Below are 19,446 nucleotides of genomic sequence, written 5' to 3' on the forward strand. Positions count from 1 at the left end.
CAAGGGCGGTTCGTTGCTCTAGAGCCTTTCCGTTCACCTTCCCACTCCTGGGCCAGACTACACTCAATCATATGACCCACTGAAGAGATGAGTCTTCAGTAAAGACTTAAAGGTTGAGATCGAGTTTGCGTCTCTGACATGGGTAGGCAGACCGTTCCATAAAAATGGAGCTCTATAGGAGAAAGCCCTGCCTCCAGCTGTTTGCTTAGAAATTCTAGGGACAATTAGGAGGCCTGCGTCTTGTGACCATAGCATACGTGTAGGTATGTACGGCAGGACCAAATCAGAGAGATGGGTAGGAGCAAGCCCATGTAATGCTTTGTAGGTTAGCAGTAAAACCTTGAAATCAGCCCTTGTTTGACAGGAAGCCAGTGTAGAGAGGCTAGCACTGGAGTAATATGATCAAATTCTTTGGTTCTAGTCAGGATTCTAGCAGCCGTATTTAGCACTAACTGAAGTTTATTTAGTGCTTTATCCGGGTAGCCGTAAAGTAGAGCATTGCAGTAGTCTAACCTAGAAGTGACAAAAGCATGGATACATTTTTCTGCATCATGTTTGGACAGAAAGTTTCTGATTTTTGCAATGTTACGTAGATGGAAAAAAGCTGTCCTTGAAATGGTCTTTATATGTTCTTCAAAAGAGAGATCAGGGTCCAGAGTAACGCCAAGGTCCTTCACAGTTTTATTTCAGACGACTGTACAACCATTAAGATTAATTGTCAGATTAAACAGAAGATCTCTTTGTTTCTTGGGACCTAGAACAAGCATCTCTGTTTTGTCCGAGTTTAAAAGTAGAAAGTTTGCAGCCATCCACTTCCTTATGTCTGAAACACATGCTTCTAGCAAGGGCAATTTTGGGGCTTCACCATGTTTCATTGAAATGTACAGCTGTGTGTCATCCGCATAGCAGTGAAAGTTAACATTATGTTTTCGAATAACATCCCCACGAGGTAAAATATATAGTGAAAACAATAGTGGTCCTAAAACGGAACCATGAGGAACACTGACATTTACAGTTGAGTTGTCAGAGGACAAACCATTCACAGAGACAAACTGATATCTTTCCGACAGATAAGATCTAAACCAGGCCAGAACTTGTCCGTGTAGACCAATTTGGGTTTCCAATTCCTCCAAAAGAATGTGGTGATCGATGGTATCAAAAGCAGCACTAAGGTCTAGGAGCATGAGGACAGATGCAGAGCCTCGGTCCGATGCCATTAAAATGTCATTTACCACCTTCACAAGTGCCGTCTCAGTGCTATGATGGGGTCTAAAACCAGACTGAAGCATTTCGTATACATTGTTTGTCTTCAGGAAGGCAGTAAGTTGCTGCGCAACAGCCTTTTCTACAAATTTTGAGAGGAATGGAAGATTTGATATAGGCCGATAGTTTTTTATATTTTCTGGGTCAAGGTTTGGCTTTTTCAAGAGAGGCTTTATTACTGCCACTTTTAGTGAGTTTGGTACACATCCGGTGGATAGAGAGACGTTTATTATGTTCAACATAGGAGGGCCAAGCACAGGAAGCAGCTCTTTCAGCAGTTTAGTTGGAATAGGGTCCAGTATGCAGCTTGAAGGTTTAGAGGCCATGATTAATTTCATCATTGTGTCAAGAGATATAGTACTAAAACACTTGAGCGTCTCTTGATCCTAGGTCCTGGGAGAGTTGTGCAAACTCAGGACAACTGAGCTTTGAAGGAATATGCAGATTTAAAGAGGAGTCCGTAATTTGCTTCCTAATAATCATTATCTTTTCCTCAAAGAAGTTCATGAATTTATCACTGCTAAAGTGAAAGTCATCCTCTCTTGGGGAATGCTGCTTTTTAGTTAGCTTTGCGACAGTATCAAAAAGGAATTTCGGATTGTTCTTATTTTCCTCAATTAAGTTAGAAAAATAGGATGATCGAGCAGCAGTAAGGGCTCTTCGGTACTGCACGGTACTGTCTTTCCAAGCTAGTCGGAAGACTTCCAGTTTGGTGTGGCGCCATTTCCGTTCCAATTTTCTGGAAGCTTGCTTCAGAGCTCGGGTATTTTCTGTGTACCAGGGTGCTAGTTTCTTATGAGACATTTTTTTAGTTTTTAGGGGTGCAACTGCATCTAGGGTATTGCGCAAGGTTAAATTTAGTTCCCCAGTTAGGTGTTTAACTGATTTTTGTCCTCTGGCGTCCTTGGGTAGACAGAGGGGAATCTGGAAGGACATCAAGGAATCTTTGTGTTGTCTGTGAATTTATAGCACGGCTTTTGATGTTCCTTGGTTGGGGTCTGAGCAGATTATTTGTTGCAATTGCAAACGTAATAAAATAGTGGTCCGATAGTCCAGGATTATGAGGAAAAACATTAGATCCACAACATTTATTCCACGGGACAAAAATAGGTACAGAGTATGACTGTGACAGTGAGTGGGTCCAGAGACATGTTGGACCAAACCCACTGAGTCGATGATGGCTCCAAAAGCCTTTTGGAGTGGGTCTGTGGACTTTTCCATGTGAATATTAAAGTCACCAAAGATTAGAATATTATCTGCTATGACTACAAGGTCCGATAGGAATTCAGGGAACTCAGTGAGGAACGCTGTATGTGGCCCAGGAGGCCTGTACACAGTAGCTATAAAAAGTGATTGAGTAGGCTGCATAGATTTCATGACTAGAAGCTCAAAAGAGGAAAACGTCTTTTTTTTTTTGTAAATTGAAATTTGCTATCGTAAATGTTAGCAACACCTCCGCCTTTGCGGGATGCACGGTGGATATGGTCACTAGTGTAGCCAGGAGGTGAGGCCTCATTTAACACAGTAAATTCATCAGGCTTAAGCCATGTTTCAGTCAGGCCAATCACATCAAGATTATGATCAGTGATTAGTTCATTGACTAAAATTGCCTTTGAAGTAAGTGATCTAACATTAAGTAGCCCTATTTTGAGATGTGAGGTATCATGATCTCTTTCAATAATGACAGGAATGGAGGTGGTCTTTATCCTAGTGAGATTACTAAGGCGAACACCGCCATGTTTAGTTTTGCCCAACCTTGATTGGAGTCCACCTGTGGTAAATTAAATTGATTGGACATGATTTGGAAAGGTACACACCTTTCTATATAAGGTCCCATAGTTGACGATGCATGTCAGAGCAAGAACCAAGCCATGAGGTCGAAGTAATGATTTGTAGAGCTCCGTGACAGGATTGTGTCGAGGCACGGATCTGGGGAAGGATACAAAAACAATTCTGCAGCATTGAAGGTCCCCAAGAACATTGGCCTCCATCATTCTTAAATGGAAGAAGTTTGGAACTACCAAGACTCTCGTTAAGGCTGGCTGCCCGGCCAAATTGAGTAATCGGGGAAGAAGGGCTTTGGTCAGGGAGGTGACCAAGAAGCCGATGGTCACTCTGAGAGAGCTCTAGAGTTCCTATGTGGAGAAGGAATAAACTTACAGAAGGAAAACCATCTCTGCAGCACTAACCAATCAGGTATTTATGGTAGAGTGAACTCTTTGGTCTCAATGTCAAGTGTCACATCTGAAGGAAACCTGGCACCATCCCTACGGTGAAGCATGGTGGTGGCAGCATTATACTGCTGGGATGTTTTTTTAGTGGCAGGGACTGGGAGTTTAGTCAGGATCAAGGAAAAGATGAACAGAGACATCTTTGATGAAAACCTGCTCCAGAGCGCTAACTAATGTTGGTGCCAACTAATGTTGGTGTAGTCTAATCTTAATGTTTCATTTGTTTCCAATTTATGTAATCCCTTAAGAAAATTGTCTGATATGGTCATCATCAAGATCAGAGGTGAAATATGTCTGCACAGTCCATATTTGAAATCTGTAACAATTTATCAAATTAAAATGTAGTCTATAAAGTTGTTTTGAATGGTATATATTATTTTACCATTTAAGGTGAAACATTTGAATTAAATATAGGCCAAATAGTTATATATTCTTAATCTATAATAATAATTGTTTTTACATTCATCAGCCTTACTGTTTCCGATGCTCCTGAGGTCGATACTTTATTGGGGGCAAGAGTAGAAAACCCAGACCAGCTGTCTGGTATCATAATCACTTGACACGGTAACAACTGATCTGATGGTTTATCCTTGTGGATTTTTTTTTATTGCAATCAAGCTTAGTTTAGCATGCAGGTGCATGTAAACTCCTGTTAGTAGTGTTTTAAGATATCCAGCTGTATTGCGTAGCATAGCGCTACATTGGTAGTTGCAATTGACTCGTTGGTTGTTATGGGACTTGGGGACCGTGAAGAGACCTCTTGTGGCATGTCTTGTGGGATATGCATGGGTGTCCAAGCTGTGTGCCAGTAGTTTAGACAGACAGCTCAGTGCATTTAACATGTCAATACCTCTCATAAATAAAAGTAGTGATGAAGTCAATCTCTCCTCCACTTTCAGCCAGGAGAGATTGACCTGCATTATTAATATTAGCTCTGTGTCCATCCAAGGGCCAGCCAAAGCGTCCCTGTTCTGAGCCAATTGCAATTTTCCTGTCCTTTTTTGTGGCACCTGACCACACGACTGAACAGTAGTCAAGGTGCGACAAAACTATGACCTGTAGGACCTGCCTTGTTGATAATGTTGATAAGAAGGCAGAGCATCACTTTATTATAGACAGACTTCTCCCCATCTTAGCTACTACTGCATCAAAAAGTTTTGACCATGTCAGTTTTCAATCTAGTTTTACTCCAAGCAGTTTACTCATCTCAACTTGCTCAATTTCTACATTATTTATTACAAGATTTAGTTGAGGTTTAGAGTTTAGCGATTGTTTTGTTCCAAATACAATGCTTTTAGTTTGATAAATATTTAAGGCTAACTTATTCCTTGCCAACCACTGAAACTAACTGCAGTTCTTTGTTGAGTGTGGCAGTCATTACAGTCACTGTAGTAGCTGACATGTATAGTGTTGAGTCATCCGCATACATAGAAACTCTGGCTTTACTCAGTCAGTGGCATGTTTTTAGTAAAAATGGAAAAAAGAAAGGGGCCAAAACAGCTACCATGGGATTTCCTGATTCAAACTGGATTATTATTTGATAGGCTTCCATTAAAGAACACCCTTTGTGTTCAGTTAGACAAGTAACTCTTTATCCACATCAGGGAGTGTAAAGCCATAACACATACGTTTTTCCAGCAGCAAACTATGATCAATAATGTGAAAAGCTGTACTGAAATTTAACAAGACAGCCACTACAATTTTATCATACATTTCTCTCAGCCAATCATCAGTCATTTGTGTAAGTGCTGTGCTTGTTGAGTGTCCTTCCCTACATAAGCATGATGAAATTCTGTTGTCAATTTGTTTACAGTAAAAGAGCATTGTATCTGGTCAAACACATTTTTTCCCAGATGTTTACTAAGGGTTGGTAACAGGCTGATCGGTTAGCTTTTTGAGCCAGTAAAGGGGGCTTTATTATTCTTGGGTAGCGGAATGACTTTAGCTTCCCTCCATTTGGTCCGATATACTTGGAAGTGTAGTGTCAGCATTTGTTGCTGGCATGTCATCCCTAAGTTTGCTTATCGGCGGCAGCGTAGCCTAGTGGTTAGAGCGTTGGACTAGTAACCGGAAGGTTGCGAGTTCAAACCCCCGAGCTGACAAGGTACAAATCTGTCGTTCTGCCCCTGAACAGGCAGTTAACCCACTGTTCCCAGGCTGTCATTGAAAATAAGAATATGTTCTTAACTGACTTGCCTGGTTAAATAAAGATAAAAAAAATAATTATCTTGCCAATGAAAAAGTCATTAAAATAGTTTGCAATATCAGTGGGCTTTGATGAATGAACCTTCTGACTAAATCAATTATATTCTTTCCAAAAATGTAATTTAAGTTGCACCAAAGATTTTTACTATCTTTGTTTCATAGTGTAGTTTAAAAAAATATTTTCTTTAGTCTAATCACATGATGTCTTAATTTGCAGTACGTTTGCCAATCAGTTGGGCTGCCAGATTTAATTGCCATACCTTTTGCCTCATCACTCTCAACTATACTATTTTTTCAATTCCTCGTCAATCAGGCTATTACAGTGCCTTGCGAAAGTATTCGGCCCCCTTGAACTTTGCGACCTTTTGCCACATTTCAGGCTTCAAACATAAAGATATAAAACTGTATTTTTTTGTGAAGAATCAACAAGTGGGACACAATCATGAAGTGGAACGACATTTATTGGATATTTCAAACTTTTTTAACAAATCAAAAAGTGAAAAATTGGGCGTGCAAAATTATTCAGCCCCCTTAAGTTAATACTTTGTAGTGCCATATTTTGCTGCGATTACAGCTGTAAGTCGCTTGGGGTATGTCTCTATCAGTTTTGCACATCGAGAGACTGACATTTTTCCCCATTCCTCCTTGCAAAACAGCTCGAGCTCAGTGAGGTTGGATGGAGAGCATTTGTGAACAGCAGTTTTCAGTTCTTTCCACAGATTCTCGATTGGATTCAGGTCTGGACTTTGACTTGGCCATTCTAACACTTGGATATGTTCATTTTTGAACCATTCCATTGTAGATTTTGCTTTATGTTTTGGATCATTGTCTTGTTGGAAGACAAATCTCCGTCCCAGTCTCAGGTCTTTTGCAGACTCCATCAGGTTTTCTTCCAGAATGGTCCTGTATTTGGCTCCATCCATCTTCCCATCAATTTTAACCATCTTCCCTGTCCCTGCTGAAGAAAAGCAGGCCCAAACCATGATGCTGCCACCACCATTTTTGACAGTGGGGATGGTGTGTTCAGGGTGATGAGCTGTGTTGCTTTTACGCCAAACATTACATTTAGCATTGTTGCCAAAAAGTTAAATTTTGGTTTCATCTGACCAGAGCACCTTCTTCCACATGTTTGGTGTGTCTCCCAGGTGGCTTGTGGCAAACTTTAAACAACACTTTTTATGGATATCTTTAAGAAATGGCTTTCTTCTTGCCACTCTTCCATAAAGGCCATATACGAGTCTCCCACTGTAACGGCGTTCTTAGTTTGTTGAGAGTCGGACCGAAATGCAGCGTGGTGGTTACTCATGTCTTTAATAAATGAAGAGCGATACATGAAATAACTTATACTAAAGCAAAACAACAAACGGAACGTGAAAACCTAATTACAGCCTATCTGGTGAACACTACACAGAGACAGGAACAATCACCCACGAAATACACAGTGAAACCCAGGCTACCTAAATACGGTTCCCAATCAGAGACAACGAGAATCACCTGACTCTGATTGAGAACCGCCTCAGGCAGCCAACCTATGCTACACCCCTACTCAGCCGCAATCCCAATACCTACAAAAGCCCCAAATCGAAACACAACATTAAACCCATGTCACACCCTGGCCTGACCAAATATATAACGAAAACACAAAACACTATGACTAAGGCGTGACACCCACCTCAGCTGTAGATCTCTGCAGTTCATCCAGAGTGATCATGGGCCTCTTGGCTGCATCTCTGATCAATCTTCTCCTTGTATGAGCTGAAAGTTTAGAGGGACGGCCAGGTCTTGGTAGATTTGCAGTGGTTTGATACTCCTTCCATTTCAATATTATCGCTTGCACAGTGCTCCTTGGGATGTTTAAAGCTTGGGAAATATTTTTGTATCCAAATCCGGCTTTAGACTTCTTCACAACAGTATCTCAGACCTGCCTGGTGTGTTCCTTGTTCTTCATGATGCTCTCTGCGCTTTTAACGGACCTCTGAGACTATCACAGTGCAGGTGCATTTATACGGAGACTTGATTACACACAGGTGGATTGTATTTATCATCATTAGTCATTTAGGTCAACATTAGATCATTCAGAGATCCTCACTGAACTTCTGGAGAGAGTTTGCTGCACTGAAAGTAAAGGGGTTGAATAATTTTGCACGCCCAATTTTTCAGTTTTTGATTTGTTGAAAAAGTTTGAAATATCCAATAATTGTCGTTCCACTTAATGATTGTGTCCCACTTGTTGATTCTTCACAAAAATATACAGTTTTATATCTTTATGTTTGAAGCCTGAAATGTGGCAAAAGGTCGCAAAGTTCAAGGGGGCCGAATACTTTCGCAAGGCACTGTATATTGAGATCATTAGATCCTATGGATTTGGATACTGCTTTAAAGCAAATATCTGTGTTAGTAAAAATGTGATCAGTACATGTTGATGATTTAATTCCTATGCTGTTTGTAACTACCCTGGTAGGTTGACTGACAACCTAATCCAGGTTGCAGGCACTGGTTACAGTTTGACATTTTTTCCTGAGTGGGCAGCTTGATGTTAGTCAGTCAATATTTAAATCACCAGAAAATAAACTTCTCTGTTGATATCACATACATTATCAAGCACTTCACACATATTATCCAAATACTGACTGTTAGCACTTGGTGGTTTATAGCAGCTTCCCACAAGAATGGGCTTTAGGTGAGGCAGTTTAATGTCTGTATTAGGAGAAAACTGAGTATGGATCATCAACGTTGAAGATGCTCCACAATACTAACCCTAATGAAAGATGTAATCCTGTACAGAATACAAATATTCAAAAACATGCATCCTGTTTGCAGCAGGGCACTTAAGTAATACTGCCAGAAGGGTGGCAAATATATTTACTTTTTGTCTGAATACAAAGTGTTATGTTTGGGGAAAATCCCACATAACACATCACTGAGTACCACTCTTTATATTTTCAAGCATGGTGGTGGCTGCATCATGTTATAGGTATGCTTGTCATCGGCAAGGACTAAAAGTTTTTTATTATAAAAAATAAACGGAATACAGCTATAAGCACAGGCAAAATCCTAGATGAAAACCTGGTTCAGGCTGGCTGCATACCAAGATGAAATTGAATGTTCCTGAGTGGCCTAGTTACAGTTTTTACTTAAATTGTTTTGAAAATCTATATCAAGACTTGAAAATGGCTGTCTAGCAATGATCAACAATCAACTTGACAGAACTTTTAAAATAATAATTTGCAAATATTGTACAATCTAGAGTGCAAAGCTCTTAGAGACATACCCCAAAACACTCACAGCTGTAATTTTCTTCCCCAAAAGTGGTTCTTTAAAGTATTGACTCAGGGTTGTGAATACTTATGTAAATGGTATACTATATATCTGTATTGCATTTTTCGAACTATGCAACAAATACTCAAATGTTTTCACTTTGTCATTAAGGGGTATTATGTGTAGATTGGTGAGTGAAAAAAAACATGTAATTAATTTTATATTAAGGCTGTAGCACACACAACAAAATGTGGAATAAGTTAAGGGGTATGAATACTTTCTGAAGGCACTGTATCCCTCTCTTTTTTTCAATAAGAGCCTGATGCTCCAAAGGAGAATGCCAGACCTGCGAAAAAAGGTAGGTAATTCCAGTATTGACACATCAACAATGTTAATTATTATAATTATCACACATTGACAGTGTCTAAATATCATCCTTACCTTTACTGAATGCTGTTTAAGAACAGTCTGAAATGTCTGAAGATCAAGGAGTGGTCCTATTTCTTTAGATTGTGTTCTCTCCTGTCAATGCAGATACTCCCAAAGAAAAGGCTTCCAAATCAGTCCCTGTAATGAAAGGTATTCATGTATTGTTTGGCAGCTGTAGAAATGCCAGAATGTTGTTGCAAAGCCAACTTGTTTGATCCATTCTAGACTGCCTTTTTGGAATAATTTCAGGGTATTGCAATTTGAGTTGAAGTGTGTGCTTTAATACATTTAGCTCGCTATACAGCCATGAATCATTGTTTGGTTTATTTTGAAGTTTCTGAAGTAAACCTGAATACATTGTATTATATGCTCTTTTTTTAATCCTCAGTTTATGCCAGTGTTTAGCTTTAAATAGATTGATTACCCTATATTCATAACCCTGATGAATAAGTTGGACAGTCTTTTCCAAAATCGTGAACAATTACGTTGCTGGCCGCTTCTATCATTAAGACATACCTAAAGGTATAGTAGCTACTTCATTCACATTTCTTTCACTGTAAAATAACGGGTTTATACTGTAATCAATTATTGCTTTTATTAAATACGTAGTAAGGTTTATTTGATCTTGTTCACATTCTCAAGCTAAAAGCATAATTGCAGTATACAGACTAAAATTAAATTAAAATAAGTATATGTCTAGATTTAGGGAAATAAAAAGTGAATTGAACGGTGCATCGTTGGTCACTGAGTGGAGAGAGCACTGCGGTAGCTGCTAGGGGAGTGTGTCAGTCAGACATGGACAAGTCGGGAGCTTCTGGACGTACTGTATATTTCACCATCTCTGACGTTTCTGCCCACCTTTCCATTTAGCAAACTCCAACAAACCCACCCACCTGGGTGATGCTACTGCAGCCGACAGGCGCTGAAAGCTCACCACACCTTAGTTTTCGGAATATTTTCCGCTTTTACGAGACATCGCATGGATCTCTTTTCTCTCTTTAATAATAGTGCATTTTATTTCACATTTGTTTCAAAAGGGAGTCATCCATAGACATATAAACTTGCTATTGGACAAGCACCAAAATTATGATTCCACAATTTGAATGAGTTTTTTAGGTTTGAGTTTTACCTGTTTAAAAATACTAATAAACCCTATACTGTAACTTAATGTAAAGTGTTCCGTTTCTATTTGAATGAAGTGATTTATACAGGGTTTTCAACAGTTCTATCAGCATTTTGAATCTTTGAACTTAACCTCTCTAGGGTATGTGCGACCCTAGCGTCCCATCTGGCCAACATCCAGTGAGGTTGCAGAGCGCCAAATTCAATTACAGAAATTCTCATTATAAAAATTCAGAAAACAAAACATATTTTACATAGGTTTACAGATGAACTTCTTGTTAAACCAACCACAGTGACATATTTATAAAATGCTTTTCGGCGAAAGCATACCTAGCCCAGAACATAGCCCAGTTGACAAATTATTACAAACAGTAACCAGCCAAGCAGAAGGTTACACAACTCAGAAATAGAGATACAATTAATCCCTTACCTTTGATGATCTTCATATGGTGGCAATCAGAGGACGTTCATTTACTCAATACATTTTTGTTCGATGAGGTCTCTTTATATCCAAAATCCTCCGTTTTGTTAGCGCATTTTCTTCAGTAATCCACAGGCTCAAACAAAAATTCTAAATTGTATCCGTAAAGTTCATAGAAACATGTCAAACAATGTTTAGCCTAAATGATCTGTAATATTTCAACCGGACAATAACGTCGTCAATATAAAAGGTAAACAAGAAATGCACATGCGCCTGAAAAAACTCTGCGTCACGTTGGGGTCCACTCGTTCAGACTGGTTTTACTCCCTCATTTCTAAGAATACTAGCCTGAAACTATTTCTAAAGACTGTTGACATCTAGTGGAAGGCATATGAACTGTGGATGGACAAACGGAGTACTAAGTCAATTGATACTGTAATGGCATTGAATAGAAAACTAAACAAATTAAATAAAAACTACTTTTCTCAGGTTTTCCTCAGGTTTTCACCTGCTAAATCAGTTCTGTTATACTCAGACACTATTGTAACAGTTTTGGAAACTTTAGAGTGTTTTCTATCCAAATCTACCAGTTATATGCATATCTTATCTTCTGGACAAGAGTAGCAGGCCGTTTCATCTGGGCATGCTTTTAATCCAAAATTCCGATTGCTGCCCCCTACCCTAGAGAGGTTAACACAACATACAGTGGGGCAAAAAAGTATTTAGTCAGCCACCAATTGTGCAAGTTCTCCCACTTAAAAAGATGAGAGAGGACTGTAATTGTCATCATAGGTACACTTCAACTATGACAGACAAAATGAGAAAAAAATCCTGAAAATCACATTGTAGGATTTTTAATGACTTTATTTGCAAATTATGGTGGAAAACCAAGACCATAGTGTTCCCCTGAGACGGGGGAAGATCGGTCAGGAAATCCACTGATAAGTCAGACCATGGCCGTTGTGGAACGGGGAAGGGTTGTAACTTCCCTCTAGGAAGGTGCCTATGAGCCTTACTCTGGGCGCACACTGAACAGGAAGAGACATAAAACCTAACATCCCTAGCAAAGGTGGGCCACCAATACTTCACCCGGAGGCCCCCCACTGTCCTCGCCACCTCAGGATGACCCGATGAGGGTAGGGTGTGAGCCCACCGAATCAGTTGGTCCCGAACACCAAGCGACACGTACTTAGGCCCAGCCGGACACTGAGGAGGCGCAGGTTCCGCCCTCAATGCCCGCTTGATGTCTGATTCCACCTCCCATACCACTGGTACCACCATCCTCGAGGCTGAAAGGATGGGAGTAGGCTCGATGGACTGATCCTCCATGTCATAGAGACGGGACAATGCGTCGGCCTTTGTGTTCAGGGTGCCTGGTCTATAAGACAGAGTGAACCTGAATCGGGTGAAGAACATGGCCCACCTTGCCTGACGTGGATTCAGTCTCCTAGCTACCCGGATATACTCCAGATTCTGGTGGTCGGTCCAGATGAGAAAAGGGTGCTTAGCCCCCTCAAGCCAGTGTCTCCACACCCTCAGGGCTTTTACCACCGCTAACAACTCCCGGTCCCCCACATCATAGTTACGCTCTGGTGGAGTGGAACCGTGGCCTCTCTGACCAACCCTGCCCCTAATGGCAGGCTATCTAGGGAGTGCACAGGGAAGGGAGAATCTATCGGCACTAGTGGAACACCCAGTTTGATGGCGAGTCCGCAATCCATAAAATTCCCAGCTGCGCCTGAATCGACTAGCGCCTTTTGCTGGGAAGAGGGGAAAAAAATCAAGAAACAAAATCAAGACAAACATTTGACCTGGGTGAGTTTGGTGCTGACTCACCAAAACAAATGCCCCAAACACGGGGGACTTAAACAGTCCAGCAATAATCCCAAAAACAGGCGGGCCTGCTGGTAAATAAAGCCAAACCAATCAGCCTAAAACAGACACAGGTGAAACCAATAAACGGAAAAGGGGAAAAGGGATCAGTGGCAGCAAGTAGGCCTGTTACGACGACCGCGGAGCGCCACCCGAACAGGAAGGGGAGCTACCTTCGGTAGGAGTCGTGACACCAACCTTAATATGATGGTTATTATATCAATATTTGCGCATAAAGACGTTTCCACTGCTATTTCTCACATAATTAATTTTACAGATCCCACCTTGTCTAACGTATTTTGTTTTGTCGACATAGTTTACCAACAATTTTGCTGTGACATTTTGTACTTTGTACTTTACTAACATAAAAAGGTTGGATGGAAACCTGGTAAATGGCACAAAAATGGTTAGAAGATTTTCAGAAACGCATAACAATTGTTTTTATTGGTATCCCTTTCTAATATAGAAAAGTCTGCTGAGAAGAAGCCTGCCAAAGAAGAGAAAGCAAAGGGTAATACCCCTATTCTTTTATATTCCATTCCATTCTAGTCTTTTCTATTTAATTATATTTCTATTCTATCCTATTCAGCAACTGAAATATAAAGGCACTCCGTGATTCTGAAGCAATTTCATCTCACAAGAAAATTAAACATTGTGTGATTCGTAATTTGCATGCATGCACAAGAGGTTAAAGTGGTTATGGGTTAGGGTAGCATCTGTTAGGGTAGCATTTGTTGTCAGAAGTGATAGTGACCTGTTGCCACTTATCAAACCAATCAGATATGCATCTTGGGTGGAGCTGCATAACAGAAGTGGTGTTTCTGAAAATAATTCTGACTTGCAACAATCTAGCTCGCAATCAAACACAAGGGTTGTCCAAACTTCTAATAGTTGTGTCAACAAGACGAGATTTGTAAAAGATAGCCATGTGAGAGTAGGGTTTGGTTTAAGCATGCTAGAGGGTGGTTAGGGTGAGGGCAAAGTTAGAGAAAATAAACATGTCAAAACAAAGACACTTGCAGCATACCAGTCCTGCAAGTTATGCCACCCCCGACCAACGTTTCTTTCATTCCACACCTCTTCTTTCCAAAACGTAATTTACAGAGGTTTCCATCCTCAAAACAATCAGCTCAAGTCTGTGTTTCTCATGAACGTCTAGACTCATTGAAACATTGATCATCGTGACATTAAAATCATCACCTCTTTCTTCAACAGCAGAGCCTGTTATAACAGACCCCTTCGCCACAGAAGGTAAATATTATTTTCACACAGTAGCACTCCAAATATTATATTTTAAGAGCAGTATATGGATCACATACCAGTTACACTTTTCATCAAGTATAACCTTCATAAGCCCTGTGTAGTATAAGGCCAACATAAATGCTTCACAAATGATTTATAAGCTAATGATGGGAAGTGGACTGTCTCTATTTTTTTTGTACTCTGGATAATTTTCAGATGAGATGCCCTACTTCCAGTGCTTTTTTGTGGATGAAGATGAGGCCCAGTATCCCTTCTACCCTTTCTCACCTCTCCAGATGTGAGAGCCCTGCCCAGTGAAGAGCACAGTATAGAAAGCAATGGGACGAGATGGTGCGACACCTTTAGTGTGGAGTTAATAATAAAACCAAGCCATGGAATCCACTACTGCTATGTTGCAGCCTAGCGTCCTGAGCTGGTCTTCAACAGAAACCTAGGACAGCAAAGCACTTTGAGTGAATTCGTTGAGCTCTCATGGGTAGCCAACATCATTCCTGTCCAAATGTGTTTGTGTTATATTTTGTTTTTGATAGCTGATATGGCATGAGTTGATCTATATCATGACATAAGTATTTTGAATGAAACAATGCATAATGTGTTTTCATCTGCAGATTAGCCTTTTTTAGGGCCATGCTAATTCGCTTGATTCAATTCCCGCTTTGATAGTTGTCAGTTGTCTCAATTGAATGGTATATTCAAACAAATTGGAAAACAGATTGTACCGTTGGCTTTCATACTTTTCAAATTCTCAGCGCAGTGCAAGCAATTTATCTGTCTGTCATCACATTCAGTTGAATTGGAGCTACATATGGAAGCCGAGCAGTGTTGGTCTAGAATTTGGGGGAGGAGCTTGGTTGGGCTGGACTACAGACTGCTGCTCTGTTGCTGTGGACTCTGAATTACGCTTTATTTACATGAACATGGGCTCTATATCATTGCTCTCATACTAAGACATCAGTGGGTCGTTCCATCTAAAAAATTCACAAGAAAGAGGCTTTCGACACCCACCTTCTCAGATTGTACTGAAATTGTTTCTGTTAGGGAACATATAAGATTAGTGTTCCTGCAACAATATTTTGTTGAAATATAATTTGATCTTCGAGAAATTAAGCTAATTGATTCCACCCAAATTGGCCATTACATTCAATAAATGTAGACCCTAACATCCAGGATTGCTTTTCTTAAGGAATTCCTCCCCCACTTCATGTTAAAGGGACAGTTCACCTAAATTACATAAGTACATTTGGTTTCCTTACCTGTTAGCAGTCTTTGAACAAATAAATTAAACAGCCCATGTGTTGGTTTTGTTGTCCACTGACTCAAATGCAAACAGACACAACTCCAATGCAAGTCTATGGTACCTGTATTAGCATTTTCATGCTTCATGTCCAAACCATTCTGAAGTATTCAAAGCTGTTATGTTACTGACAGATGATTTAGATATGAAGCTTGGAAATGCTTATATAGGTACCATTGACTTGCATTGGATTTGTGCCACAAATGCTAAAAAGTTAGCATTTCAAACACCGGCCAGATTAACAAAACCAAAACATGGGTTGCTGTCATAACTTGTCCCTAAACTGCTTACAGGGTAAGGAAACAATATGTCATTTGGGTGAACAATCCCTTTAACACTGAGGGGGATTCTGAAAAAAATAACTACAAGTAGGAACAGCACCATCTAGTGGTCAGAACATTGTCATATCAAGATGTAGGATGGGGCATTAACCTAACTTAAATGATTAATTTCTCTGAACAGGAAGAAAAAAACATTACCAAATTCACTGAGAATACATTACATAGGATGAAGAAATAACACTGACTCACAGCTCCATACTATTCGTCAAACATAGAGAACTAATACTGTATTCTCTTTATTTAGGGTGGGATGGGTGTGTGGTGTCCGTGGGTGGCTTTTGATAGTTTCTTTCGATTCCTCATGTCTTACTCCTTGTTAGAAAAAGGTTTGGTCCAAATCTGATGTTAGGTACTTGCTTGCTGAAATGACACAACAACCTTAGTGGATTTTTACCTTACTTTGTGAAACGTTTTTGTTTTTAATGTTGCATTTCTTGCCCTTCTGTTCACTATGGTAACTCACAATGAGATAGTACTTCCATTGTTGCTGAATATGTTTCCTCATTGATTTTCAGGCTACATTGCTTTCTTCCATTTTCTTCTATTCCTCTTCATCAGTCTGCGTTTGTTAACTTTGAGGAAGCATAAAGCTTTTCATCAATTCATAGGGACCTCATACTCACATTAAAAAAATTATGTTAGTGCCTCGAAGTCTGTGAAGTTGTTTTTGTATTGTATGTACTATATGTCTGGAAAGGAATAACCATAACCTATATGTCCATGAGAGCTCCCAGATTCTGATAAAACACCCTCTGGCTTTCACACAGGTGACAAGTGGCAAACTCAGTCATGGTGTTCTGAAGCCTGATCAACCATCTATACTTCTACAAAATGCTCCTCATTTTAATAGGGGTGCCGATTCTAAGCATTCCATTGTCTGAACTTCCAGAATGAGGTTGAAGAATAATTTTTAATGGGCACTTGTTGCAATCAGGTGTCGTTGAAATATTTCATTTTGTGTGATAATCCATTTTGAACTCATTTAAAGTTGGTGTTGTCCATTTGTATCAACATAAGTTAGACATAATTTCTTGCACTGGATTACACCATCAAGGACCTTAAACTAACTGGAACATGAGAGGAGAATACATATATTAATGATCAAAATCAATGTTTGTATCCCGTATCTATTTATTGATAGACCAAAAGGAACAGCTGCATAGCTCATGAGTGTCACAGAGTAGTGTCCTTTTTGGTAGGGTTTACACAACTGGTAAACTGGTTGAAATAAGGTGTGGGGAAAAAAGTCCAGTTTACCATTCTGTGATGCGTATAGTAACTTATGAATCATATATAATCAAGTGATATAGTAATATGAACAATTATTTATATCATTATAATATTATCAACAATAGTGGTAATAATAATGCATGTATGACAATTTTATTTATTTTTGTGCTATGTTATGAACAGATTTATAACATTTCAGATGGATTACTTTATAATCTCTGAAAGACAAGTTGGGATAGCAGTCAACACATAAACCTACTTCTACTTAAGTTAAATTGCGTCTTGGCTAATTTTATGTCTTTAATTAAAGTGACAACTTGAATTTTGACAATGAAGTACATGTGTAGCCCAAAATTGATACCGTTCCGTCTTTCAGTTTCGGTACATCTGCTCAAAACATGTATTTGTTGCAGAAGAATGTGATACTTTGGTACATTAAATGCCTTTAAATTCCCATTTAGCCTGTACAAAATGTTAACACGTATGTTTTTGTGGAGAGCGAAAGATAAGACTGATTGTGAAATAGTGCATTTATGCTGATTCCACTCATCATGTAAATACATGCATTACTTATTTTAATTTATTTTATTATATTTACTTCACCTTTTATTTAACCAGGTAGGCAAGTTGAGAATAAGTTCTCATTTACAATTGCGAGCTGGTCAAGATAAAGCAAAGCAGTTCGACACATACAACAACACAGAGTTACACATGGAGTAAAACAAGCATACAGTCAATAATACAATAGAAAAATAAGTATATATACAATGTGAGCAAATGAGGTGATATAAGGGAGGAAAAGGCAAAAGAAAAAGGCCATGGTGGCGAAGTAAAACACTGGAATGGTAGATTTGCAGTGGAAGAATGTGCAAAGTAGAAATATAAATAATGGGGTGCAAAGGAACAAAATAAATAAATACAGTTGGAGAAGAGGGAGTTGTTTGGGCTAAATTATAGATGGGCTATGTACAGGTGCAGTAATCTGTGAGCTGCTCTGACAGCTGGTGCTTAAAGCTAGGGAGATAAGGGAGATAAGTGTTTCCAGTTTCAGAGATTTTTGTAGTTCGTTCCAGTCATTGGCTGCAGAGAACTGGAAGGAGAGACGGGCAAAGGAGGAATTGATTTTGGGGGTGACCAGAGAGATATACCTGCTGGAGTGCCTGCTTCAGGTGGGTGCTGCTATGGTGACCAGCGGGCTGAGATAAGGGGGGACTTTACCTAGCAGGGTCGTATAGATGACCTGGAGCCAGTGGGTATGGCGAAAAGTATGAAACGTGGGCCAGCAAACGAGAGTGTACAGGTCGCAGTGGTGGGTAGTATATGGGGCACTGGTGACAAAACGGATGGCTCTGTGATAGACTGTATCCAATTTATTGAGTAGGGTATTGGAGGCTATTTTGTAAATGACATCGACGAAGTTGAGGATCGGTAGGATGGTCAGTTTAACGAGGGTATGTTTGGCAGCATGAGTGAAGGAGCTTTGTTGCAAAATAGGAAGCCAATTCTAGATTTAACTTTGGATTGGAGATGTTTGATGTGAGTCTGGAAAGAGAGTTTACAGTCTAACCAGACACCTAGGTATTTGTAGTTGTCCACATATACTAAGTCAGAACCGTCCAGAGTTGTGATGCTGGACGGGCGGGCAGGTGCAGGCAGCGATCGGTTGAAAAACATGCATTTAGTTTTTCTTGTATTTAAGAGCAGTTGGAGGCCACGGAAGGAGAATTGTATAGCATTGAAGCCCGTCTGGGAGGTTGTGTCCAAAGAAGGGCCAGAAGTATACGTAATGGTGTCGTCTGCGTAGAGGTGGATCAGAGACTCACCAGCAGCAAGAGAAACATCATTGATGTACAGAGAAAAGAGTCGGCCCAAGAATTGAACCCTGTGGCACACCCATAGAGACTGCCAGAGGCCCGGACAACAGGCCCTCTGATTTGACACACTGAACTCTATCAGAGAAGTAGTTGGTGAACCAGGCGAGGAAATCATTTGAGAAACCAAGGCCATCGAGTCTGCCGAAGAGGATGTGGTGATTGACAGAGTCGAAAGCCTTGGCCAGGTCAATGAAAACGGCTGCAAAGTATTGTTTCTTTTCGATGGCGGTTAAGATATCGTTTAGGACCTTGAGCGTGGCTGAGGTGCACCCATGACCAGCTCTGAAACCAGATTGCATAGTGGAGAAGGTGCGGTGGGATTCAAAATAGTCGGTAGTCTGTTTGTTGACTTGGCTTTCGAAGACTTTAGAAAGGCAGGGTTGGATAGATATAGGTCTGCAGCAGTTTGGGTCTAGAGTGTCCCCCCTTTGAAGAGAGGGATGACCGCAGCTTCTTTCCAATCTTTGGGAATCTCAGACAACACTAAAGAGAGGTTGAACAGACTAGTAATAGGGGTTGCAACAATTTCAGTAAATAGTTTTAGAAAGAAAGGGTTCAGATTGTCTAGCCCGGCTGATTTGTGGGGGTCCAGATTTTGCAGCGCTTTCAGAACATCAGCTGACTGGATTTGGGAAACGCAGAA

General features: G+C 40.1%; 1 protein-coding gene across 50 annotated transcripts in view; it reads left to right on the forward strand.

Annotated features, from left to right (window-relative positions):
* The window catches only part of si:ch211-266g18.10 (titin), a 140,060-nt gene extending 123,715 nt beyond the window's left edge, over positions 1-16,345 (forward strand). For all 50 annotated transcript variants that reach the window (XM_052478610.1, XM_052478613.1, XM_052478616.1 and 47 more), the window contains 5 exons: positions 9,274-9,315; positions 9,492-9,536; positions 13,268-13,312; positions 14,017-14,052; positions 14,260-16,345. In XM_052478610.1, the coding sequence (XP_052334570.1) occupies positions 9,274-9,315; positions 9,492-9,536; positions 13,268-13,312; positions 14,017-14,052; positions 14,260-14,345 (254 nt within the window). In that variant the 3' untranslated portion in view covers positions 14,346-16,345. The remainder of the gene's footprint in view (positions 1-9,273; positions 9,316-9,491; positions 9,537-13,267; positions 13,313-14,016; positions 14,053-14,259) is intronic.
* Positions 16,346-19,446: the final 3,101 nt, after the last annotated feature.

This window comes from Oncorhynchus keta, chromosome 2, assembly GCF_023373465.1.
Source record: "Oncorhynchus keta strain PuntledgeMale-10-30-2019 chromosome 2, Oket_V2, whole genome shotgun sequence".
NCBI lineage: Eukaryota > Metazoa > Chordata > Actinopteri > Salmoniformes > Salmonidae > Oncorhynchus > Oncorhynchus keta.